Source organism: Myotis brandtii, unplaced genomic scaffold (assembly GCF_000412655.1).
Source record: "Myotis brandtii unplaced genomic scaffold, ASM41265v1 scaffold490, whole genome shotgun sequence".
Classification (NCBI taxonomy): Eukaryota; Metazoa; Chordata; class Mammalia; order Chiroptera; family Vespertilionidae; genus Myotis; species Myotis brandtii.
This window is the reverse complement of record NW_005368708.1, coordinates 1,154,326-1,165,549: the sequence shown is the minus strand read 5'-3', so window position 1 is coordinate 1,165,549 and position 11,224 is coordinate 1,154,326. Positions and strand designations below refer to the sequence as shown.

At 42.9% G+C, this 11,224-nt stretch overlaps 1 protein-coding gene across 1 annotated transcript in view; it reads right to left on the bottom strand.

Moving 5' to 3' along the window:
• The window catches only part of LOC102250259 (reactive oxygen species modulator 1), an 8,982-nt gene extending 7,833 nt beyond the window's left edge, over positions 1 to 1,149 (bottom strand). The window contains exon 1 of the mRNA XM_005876617.2: positions 840 to 1,149. Coding sequence (XP_005876679.1) covers positions 890 to 1,129 — 240 coding nt within the window. The 5' untranslated portion in view covers positions 1,130 to 1,149 and the 3' untranslated portion in view covers positions 840 to 889. The remainder of the gene's footprint in view (positions 1 to 839) is intronic.
• Between the last annotated feature and the right edge of the window lie 10,075 nt (positions 1,150 to 11,224).

Here is an 11,224-nt window from a genome sequence, read left to right as displayed (position 1 = left end):
TAGTCCCATTTGTTTATTTTCTCCTTAGTCTCTCTTGCCCTATGATCTGTGCCTGTAAAGATATTGCTATGACATATGTCTGCAATTTTGCTGCCTATGGAGTCTTGTAGGGTTTTTATGGTTTCCTGTCTTACATTCAAGTCCTTTGGCAGCATTTTTTCTTAGACTAAATGAAATATGGTCTGTGTACTTTTATTTTTTAAAATTTATTATTATTACTAAAGGCCCAGTGCATGAAATTCATTCATGGCGCGGGGGGGGGGGGTGTCCCTCAGCCTGGCCTGCACCCTCACACAATCTGGGACCGCTGGTTCCTGACTGCTCGCCTGCTTGCCTGATCATCCCTAACTCCTCATCTGCCTGCCTGATCGCCCTAACCCAGCCGTGGGCAAACTACGGCCCGCGGGCCGGATCCGGCCCGTTTGAAATGAATAAAACTAAAAAAAAAAAAGACCGTACCCTTTTATGTAATGATGTTTACTTTGAATTTATATTAGTTCACACAAACACTCCATCCATGCTTTTGTTCCAGCCCTCCGGTCCAGTTTAAGAACCCATTGTGGCCCTCGAGTCAAAAAGTTTGCCCACCCCTGCCCTAACCCCTCTGCTTGCCTGCCTGATCACCCTTAACTCCTCACCTGCCTGCCTGATCGCCCCTAACCACTCTACCTGCCTGCCTGATTGCCCCTAACTGCCTCTGCCTCGGCCCCTGCTGCAGGGGCTTCATCTGGAAGAACGTCCGGAATGACGCCTGGAAGGTGGTTCAGCTGTCTGGTCTAATTAGCATATTATGCTTTTATTATAGATTATTTTTACTCAAAGTCTTTTTATTATAGTACATGGATTGGGACTGATGGGATGGGGTAGATGTGGGCAACAATTGCCCTGATTAGCATCGGATGCCCATCTTGATAGCCATGAATATGCTAAAGGTGCTGCCACTTTGCATCATGGCTTTCCCAATGCCGCCAATCAGCTCCTGAACCCACATTCCAATCCTGAAGCAGGAAAATGTGCCAAAGAGCACCCCAGCCATCATGCCCATGGCGCAACCCATCACAAAACCCATCTTCACGCTGTTGAAGCAGCTTGGTTGAGACTGTCCATAGGGACCCACGGCCACTGGCATCTCGCTTGCGGCCTCAATCGCTCAGCGCTATGTTTCTTTCACATGGAACGCGAGGGGTAACGTGCTGGTGGTCTGTGTAATTTTAGAATATTAGTGAAAATATTTATATTAATATACACTTTGAAATCCCCCAGAGGCAAAGACAATGACCTTTTATTGTGATTCTAGATCCAGTTTAGAATATTAAATTGCATATGTCATAATCGGTTCTTTCTTAAGTGGCCAAGTCATGGCATGCAACACACAAACTCAGAAGTCTGCTACATCGTACTGAAATCAGCCAGATTAATCTTAGGCAAAGTTGGAGGGTGGATGAAGTTTTGTTTGTCTTGAGAGTTTCCCATCCTTTTAAAAATTTTTTATCTTCTTCAAGTACTCAGAGCTCTTAAGCATCATTTCCTCCATGATACCCTCTATCGTTTCTCCCCTCCCTAACCCCTGTCTCTATCAGCTACACTTGAGAGTGAATTAATTATGGGCATATTTTCTCATGAAGATTTATGACCAAGGAAATCGCTTGGTACCAGTGGTGTATTGGTTTATGCTTTACAACTGGCTCTCTGGGAATGGGGGTGGAGGAAGGCCTGATTTGTAGCGGTTGTCAATTTCTGTGGTATAAATACTCCCACAGTGGCTGATTTTAAGCTACCAATATGACGTCAGCCACTTTGTAAAATTCCTGAAAATTTGACAGCTCTCTCAAGCCAATGTAACCCTGCTCCAGTATACAGGTCTGCCACAGTCCTGGGATGGTTTCTGATTGCCTCCAGGATAAAAGCCAACTTCTCTGGCTTGATATTTAAGGGCAGGGGATGATCCAAATCTCATGGGTTCCAATCCTTATGCAGTTTGGAGGTCCTCTTTAAGAACAGTCATACTTGCTTAATAATACAACATTGGGTACCAAAAGGAATAATTATTTGGAATGAGAAAAGAAAGCATAACAAATTACAAATGTTAAAAAGCTGACAAATACCAGAAACATCACAAAACTTGAAAAAAAATCACATAATACATTTGAAAGATCTTTCCATAGACTTGCTTCGGCTCTGTACATTTTAAACCTTGTTTCTTGTCCACTACCCACACACTTGTGGTGCCAGGTGCCCCAAGACATGATCATATTGCCATATGCCTTCTGGCAGTGGGCCATAGGCACATTCTTGGGAGCCCTTCCTACTTGGGATGGCTGGCAGTGACCTAACCATTTGTGGAAGTGATTGCAAACCATGTAAGGATATCTGAAACCCAGCGAAATGAATCTCCAACTCAACTTCCCCTTAGCTGGGCCCCCCAAATGCCTGTGGCCACTCCAGTGCCACTGAGCACAGGGGAAGTATGTCAGTCAGGGTTAGATCTTTGGCAGCTGTGGGAGCTGGTGGACGAGTCTGTGGGCTGCTGCCACTGTGTCTGTTGTTGAGCGGAAGTTGTTACAGTCAGCAGTTGGGGAGGAGAGCTGAACGTGGGAGATCCGGTGGCAGCCCAGTGCCATCCAAGTGGGGGATCGGATCAGTGACACTACTGCGTGCGAGTTGCCATGGTGCCTGGCACCCTGGACTAACCTTCAGAACTTCAAAAATAGGACTGCTGGTTCGCATCTGCCTCCCACAACATGTCTTTAGTGGTCAGTGCTAACCTGGAACCATACAGGGGAAAAAAAACCATAGAAACATAGTCCAGTTTAGCTAAGTTGATGCAGAACTAAGCTACTACAGGAAGTGTGAGGGAGGGGACACTGGAATGGAAAGAGATGGTGTTTTTCACTGATTGCAGCTTAAGCATTTTACTTTTGCAAATTTAAACATGTGGCTATGCAAACACGTTGCTAGGACCTTTCCTTAAGCTTCATTAACTTCATGATAAATCCATCCTGGTAGAGTCATAGAGTCAGTAGCATCGAGTTCCAACCCACCTCTAAACCTTACGTACACACACACACGCACACACTTACTGAGCACTATGTACCAGGCATATTCTAGGCACTGGGGGTCCAGAAGTGAGCAAAACTGACAAAAATCCTTTTCCTGGTGGTGAGGTGGAGTAGATGAAACAAAGAAACACTTTTTTAATGGTGATAAGTGCTCTGGAGGAAAGAAAAGCAGAGAAAGGAAGCTAGGGAGTGGGAGTGTGCTGGGAGGAATTTTTTGGGTGGTCAGAGAAGACCTTACCAAGGACACTGAGCACAAATCTGAAGGAGGGGAGGGAAGGAGCCACAGGGCTATCTGGGACATAATGTCCCAGACCAGGGAATTGGCCCAAAGTCCCCCAGCCAAGTGAATTGAGCTTGCTTTGTTCTAGCAGAGCAGCTCAGTGATCTATGGCGAGTGGTGGGAGAAGAAGGCAGACATGTGGGTGAGGGTGGTTCCTGCAGGGTCTGGTGAGCGATTAGTCTTTCACTTGGAGAACAAGAGGAGTGACATGATGGAGGACAGAAATGGCCTTAGGGGGTCCAATTAGGAGGCCTGCACAGTAATTCTGACCTGAACCTTCTGCTCCCAGCACCAGTGACAGTTTGCCCAACACACCCTTTCCCATTTGCTTTGTTTTTTTAATCCTCATCCACCCGGATTGTGCTTCCTGCTTCCTCTTCTCATTTAGATCAACTTTGATTTCAATTTTGTTTTTCAAATTTGATAATATAATTTTAAGTTTGCAAGATTGCCTCCTGAACCTGATAAAGATGGCAGATGGCCTGGCCAGTGTGGTTCAGTGGTTGAGCTTAGACCTATGATCATGGTTCGATTCCCAGTCGGTCAGGGCACAACCCCAGGTTGAGGGCTCAATCCCTGTGTGAGGCTTGCAGGAGGCAGCCAATCAATGATTCTCTCTCATCATTGATGTTTCTATCTCTCTCTCCCTTCCTCTCTGTTATCAAGAAAAATATATATTAAAAAAAAGATGGCAGATGAATTGCTTATGTGACAAGGTGTTTTCAAAAAGGAAGACTAGTATCTCCTTATCAGGGGCTGGACTAATACTTGCCTGCCCCACCTTGCTCACCACATTTTAGTCCTGGTCCTGCAAGCCCCCAAGGATATTACAAAGGGGTAATTAGTCACTTTACAGTGGAGAAACCTGGTAGACAGCAGACCCCACCTTAACCACTTTTCAAAGTTAACCTCACCAGGAATGGGAGAAGCTGACTTCATGATCCTCCTAATGTGCTTACCGCGAGAAGCACACAAGATTTCATGTGGTATTCCCATCCAAAAATGCCAAACTCAATCTAATCATTAGAAAACATCAGACAAAACCAGCCTGGCCAATGTTGCGTAGTGGTTGAGCATGGACCCATGAACCAAGAACTCATTGGTTCAATTACCCATCAGGGCACATGCCCTGGTTGTGGGCTCGACACAGTAGGGGGCATGTGGGAGGTAGCTGATTGATGTTTCTCTCATCGATGGTTCTATCTTTCTATCCCTCTCCCTTCCTCTACCTCTAAAAATCAATAAAAACATACTTAAAAAAAGAAAACACCAGACAAACCCAGATTGAGGGACCTCCCATAACATAACTGGCCTGTACTCTTCACAGCTGTCATATCAAGAAAGGCAAAGAAGGCTGAGGAACTGTTTCAGATGAAAGGAGACTGGAGAGACATAGCAACTAAATGCCTTGTGTAGTACTCTTGGTTTGGGTCCTGGACTGGAAAAAGTGCTAGAAAGGACACTATTGGGACAGTGGAAAAATTTGACTATGAGCTGTAGATTGAATAATAGTATTATATCAACATTAAATTTCCTGATTCTTGTGATTGAACTGTGGTCATGTAAGAGAATGTTTTTATTCTTGTGAAATACACTCTGAAGTTTTTAGGGGGTAGAGATGTATGATAAACTTACTCTCATAAGGATCAAAACTATCTATATTTACCTGCATTTATCTACATCTATCTACCTACCTATTGAGAGGATGATAAAGCAAATGTGGTAAAATGTTAACAATTGAATTTGGGTGAAGGGGATATGTGGGATTATTTGTACTATTTTTACAACTTTTCTATAAATTTGAAGTTATTTCACAATAAAACATTATTTTGTATTGACATTATTTTTAAAAGGTAGCTACAATTTTAAACTTGTAGATTAAGGGAGTGGAGACTGGAGCATTATTTATAGCAGGCATCTCTTTTGCTTTCAAAATAAGTACAAGTGTTATCAAATAGTCATCTTTCTGCAACAACAGGGAGGGTAAATCATTAATTTCTGATAGCTTTGAACTTGCAGTTTCCATTTGCATCTTAACTCCACTAGTTCTGTTAGAGTGGGCAATAAATAAGGTACAAATAGTTATAAGTTAAAATGACCAACCTGTTTATCTTTAATTGCTTGAACAGACAGAAATGCACAAGAAAATTACTTGATGTAAGAATAGCATGCTATTAAAAAGCGAAATGCTGTGCCAGGTGGGTACTGAAAATATTAGGGGGAACACTTCGTAAAGTATATGATTGTCTAACCACTATTCTGTACACCTGAAGCCAATACAAAATAATGTTGAAAGTAAACTGTAATTGAAAAAAGTAAAAAATAAAAGTAAAAATTTAAAAATTTAAAAAAGCGAGTGCCTCCATATACAGGCACTGTATATACTCCATATACAGTACTGCATAGAATTTAGCATAGGGTTTTGGATATAAATAAATAAAAGTCAATTCCCAACCTTGGTTGCACATTGGAATAAAAATTCTGGGGAATTTTTAAAATGCTGATCTCACCCCAAATTTTTTTTTACAGGAAGGCACTTTACTTGCCAGTTTATTATAAAAGATACAAATCAATAGCCAAATGAAGAGGTACATAGGGAGACGCCAGGAAGGACCCCCAGCACAGGCACTTCTGTGTCCATGAAGACACACTGGCATATGTGCGAAAGGAACTCTCACTCACTTCTCAAACAATGGCAACCCTTGTGGACAACTTCTGTTTCACCTAATGGTGATATGTATTATGTAACTAGCCTGGGTAAATCAAAATCATGAACTGGCAGATAAGCAGCTGTACAATGAAATGGAGTCACAATCAGAGCTCCATGTAAAATCCTGTATGGTTGCATGATGTTCTCTGGAATTGGGCTAGAGTAGAAGGGTAAGAAAGTGGAGTTATTTTTTTCAATTTACCACAAGAGTCTCAGCCAGGAAGTCTCATCAGTAAGCATTGCCCTTTCACTCCACGAAATCCATCTTGGTCTGCCATTTACTGACTGATTCACTCATTCATTCAACAATTATGTAGTAAGCACCTATTCTGCTCTGATATGAAGATAAACCAATGAACAGAACTGACCAGGCCCTATGGAGAATGTTAATTCTCATGAGAGATCTAGCAATCAACTATTATAGTAACACTAAAGGCCCGGTGCACAACATTCGTGCACTGGGGGGGGGGGTCCCTTAGCCTGGCCTGTGCCCTCTGCAGTCCAGGACCCCTCGGGGGAGAGGGCCTAAGCCGGCAGGGGGACATCCCCTGAGGGGTCCTTAGCGCTGCCTCGGAGGTAGGAGAGGCTCCTGTCACCATGAGCCCGGCTTCTGGCTGAGTTGTGCTCCCCCTGTGGGAGCACACTAACTACCAGGGGGAAGCTCCTGTGTTGAGTGTCTGCCCCCTGGTGGTCAGTGAGTGTCATAGCGACCAGTCGTTCCACCGTTTGGTTGATTTGCATATTAGGGTTTTATTATATAGGATCTTAAGAGATGCTATAGAGCAGAGGGGACTCAGCCTGGGAAGGCAGTGTCCTGGGACGGGGACATCATCAGTAGAAATCATCTCTCCTTCCTCTCAACTCCCATAGAATTTTCCTTTCAGGTCACTTAATATTTTTATTTTGAATTATAGTTATTTATATTCATATTTTCTTCCCTGCTAGATTACAGACTCCTGGAGCACAGGATTCATGGGAAAATGACTGTGTATCATTGTCAGTTTGAGATAATAGGACCACTGTCCTGTGTATGCGCTTGGAAGGCCAAAGACTGGCCTTTCACCCTTTCTCTAGTGCTTACTAGCAAATGGTATTGTTTACATTTGTGTTAAAGAAATGCTAAAATATTTGGAATCTGGTACACTCTCACCCAATAAAACTATGTGTGTAGAAAAAAGACCTGAAGGAAACAAAACAAAATGTTAACAGTGGTTGCCTCTGGTGCATATGAATATAGATGACTTTTTAAATTTTTGTCTGTATTTTACATGCACAGGTATTAATTTGAAAGCTATTAAAAATAGAAACTAGACACATCAAATGTTCATTAATCAATGAATTCATCATGATTACTTGAGAAAATAACACTAAAAATTCATTGGTCACCTTTGGTGAATATTAGAAAATCAAATGACCATTTTTAAAGCTGGTAAATTAATGAAAAAAAAATTATCCAGCTTTCCTCAATGAACTGTACCTCAGAATACTGCATATTGTCTATCCATTCATTGGTTGGTGGATATTTAGGTTATTTCCAATTTTTGGCTATTATGAGTAAAGCTGCTATGAACTTTTGAATACAAGTCCTAGTATAGACATGTTTTTAATTTCTCTTGGGTACACACATAAGAGTAGAATTTCTGGGTCACATGGCAAATTTATGTTTAACCTTTAAATAAACTGCCAAACTGTTTTCCAAAGCTGTACCATTTTACATTTCCACCAGCAATCTATGGGGGTTCCAATTTCTCCACATTCTGGCCAACATGTTATTGTCTTTTTTAAAACAATATTTTTATTGATTTCAGAGAGGAAGGGAGAGGGAGAGAGAGAGAAACATCAATGATGAGAGAGAATCATTGATTGGCTGTCTCCTGCACACCCCACACTGGGGATCGGTACCGCAACCCTGGCATGTGCCCCCAACTGGAATCGAACCCGGGATCCTTCAGTCTACAGGCTGGTGCTCTATCTACTGAGGCAAACTGGCTAGGGCTGTCTTTTTTATTATAGTCATTCTTATGGGTGTGAAGTGGTATGTCCTTGTGGTTTTAATTTGCATTTCCTTAATTATGTTGAGCATCTTTTCATGTACTTATTGACCATTCATTTATCTCCTTTGGTGAAATGTCTGTTCAGATCTTCTGCCCATTTTAAAATTGGGTTATTTGACTTATTGAGCTGTAAGAATTATATATATACTAGGGCCCCAGTGCATGAATTCGTGCACCTTGAAAGGAACTGTGGGCTGTGAGGCTGCGGTGGGCACAGGGGCAGGTCTCACCCCATTCTCCACACCTCCACCCGGCCCCTCCCACCACTCCCATGCGCTAACGGTGCCGGCCCCACTTGCATCTGCTGATGGTGCAGAGCGATTGGGGCTGGCGCCAGCAGCAAGTGTGAGCAGCAGCTACTGCCCTGATCACCCCTCAGGAGCAGGGGGAGGTGGAGAAGCCCTGAGGGGTGATTGGGGCCAGCAGCCACTGCTCGCACCCACTGATGGTGCCGAGCGATAGGGGCCGGCGCTGGGTTCTGGCAGCAGGTATGAGCAGTGGCTCTGGTGCTGGCAGCAGGTGCAAGCGGGGCCGGCACCAGCAGCGGGTTCGAGTGCCAGGTGGGGCCATGGCGGAATTTTCAGTAACCACCAGAGGCTCACCCCGATGACAGCAACTGGCACCCCGCCTTGGTCTGGCACCCCCGCTCACCTTCTCCACCATCCTGCCATAGCCCATACCTACCATGTTTCACGCGCACCTCCTTGTGGTCAGCGCATGTCATAGTGACTGGTTGGTTGTTCCACCATTCAGTCTGTTTGCATATTAGCCTTTTATTACATAGGATTCTAGATACAGAATTCTTTATCTGATACATTATTTATTAGTATTTTCTCCTATTCCTGTGGCCTGTTCCTGATTGTGTCTTGAATATAGGCAGTGCTCCATAAGAATATATTAACACATTAAGCGCCCAGCCTGTTTTATCTTCTGGATGGAAAGTATAGTGTCAGTCAACGGTGACTGACTGGATGCTTAATGTGTTAAATGAATAGCTTAGTTAATGATTCATGCCCTACCGGGATGATCCATTTCATGGCCTCAGACTGTGCCTTAACTGTTTTGCTTCTGACTTTACTAAAATTTTATTTAGGATTTAGCATTTGTAGTCATAACTGGCATTGGCTGGTAATTTTCATTTTTCAGGCCTGTATCAACCAGGGTTAGTTAGGAGACAGAAACCACATCAGATGTTTAGGCAAAAGACAAATACTGCATGATCTCATATGTGGAATCTAAAATAGTCAAACAAATAGAAGCAGAGAATAGAATGATGGTTGCCAGGTGCTAAGAGGAGGGGGACACGGGGAGGTGTTGGTCAAAGAGTAGGAAGTTTCAGTTATGCAAAATAAGTTCTGGGGGAAAATAAAGATCACTTGGAAGAAGGCTCTCTTTACATATGGAATCCAAATTGAGTTGTATTATATAATTTGGGCAAAAGAAAGTCTTTACACAATAAATTTTCTTGAGAATTTGCAATAATCCCTTTAGCTTTAAGATAACCTGGGGAAATAACTGTTAAAGGGACATCTTATAACTGAGTTATAAAGTAAATAATAGATTATAATGTAAAAATAATTTCATTTAGAGAATCATTAACTAGGAAAGGATAAAAAGGACTCTAAGACATCATGGCTGAGCGAACAAAAGCAAGAGGTTGGAATTATTAAAACTTAGAAACTTAGATGAGGGGACTGGGATCCAGACCTCAGGGGAGCGATGGAGCCTCCTGGGACTGCTATCTCTGGGGTTGAGGTGCAGTGACAATGAAGTGGGCTCAGCAAATGTTGGAAAAGCTGCCATATGGACTCAGATGCTGCTGTGGGAAGGAACTGCTGCTGTTAAGGTGTAGGGATCCAACAGAGTGCAGCAAGCAAGTCTCTTCTTCCCTTTCCAGCCTTTCAGTCTCTCGCTCTAGCTCCCCCTACTGGCAGAGATGTGGTTTGCAGATTTCAAGAGCCAGCATATAAGATGGATTTTAGAGCTGGAGACAAAAACTGTCTGACATAAGGTCATAGAAAAATAAGGCAATTGTTTCCTACATTTACCATAAATTATTACAATTTATACGATACTAACTCCCCCCCCTTATTTTCTGCGAAGTTTGGATGAGCTTTTAAAGTTTCTGTTCCTTTCTTTTACTCATCTATAAGAGAGTAGTAATGTACCTACTTCATAATGGTGTTATTACTTACAAGTTTGAAATAAATTCTCCAAGAAACACAAAGTTCTAGGTGCTTTTATTTTTTGAAAGTCTTACACAAATTTCCATCTTTTTTCTCTGTTATTAGTTCTCAATTTGTTGTTGTGTCATTTTAGGTCACATTTATTTTCATCAAGAACCATCTTGTGTGAAATCTTACCTTTTGTGATAGCACAGATGGACTTAGACAGAGAAAGACAAATACCATATAATTTTAGTTATATGTAGAATCTAAAGAACAAACAAACAAAATAGAAACAGACTCAGAAACAGAGAACAGACTTTTGTCAGAGGGGAGGGAGGTTAGGGGACTGGGTGAAAAAGATGAAGAGGTTAAATACAGATGGGTAGTTAAACATAGTCATAGGGATGTAGATTAAATCATAGGAAATTTAGTCAATAATATCATAATAACTATGTATGGGGCCGGGTGGGTATTTGAAACATTGGGGGATCACTCTGTAAAGTACATGATTTTCTAATTGGTATGCTGTATACCTGAAAACTAATACAGAATAGTTGTATTTGAAAAAATAAAATGAAATAAATTAAAATTCAAAAGAAAGCAGACTAAGCCCATCTCAAACTTATCATGCGCACAAATTCATGCACCTTGAAAGGAACTGTGGGCAGCGAGGCTGCAGTGAGCACAGGGGCGGGTCTCGGCCCATCCTCCGTGCCCCTGCCCAGCCCCTCCCGCCATGGCACCCGGTCCCCTGTCTGCCAGCAGCCCCACTCCTGTTGCCGCTGCTCCCATGTGCTGACGGTGCCAGTTCCGCTCATACCTGCTGATGGCACGGAGAGATTGGGGCTGGTGCCAGCAGCGGGTGCAAGCGGGACTGGCACCATCAGGGGCGATAGGGGCTGGTAGCCACTGCTCGCACCCACTGATGGTGCCAAGTGATCAGGACTGGTGTC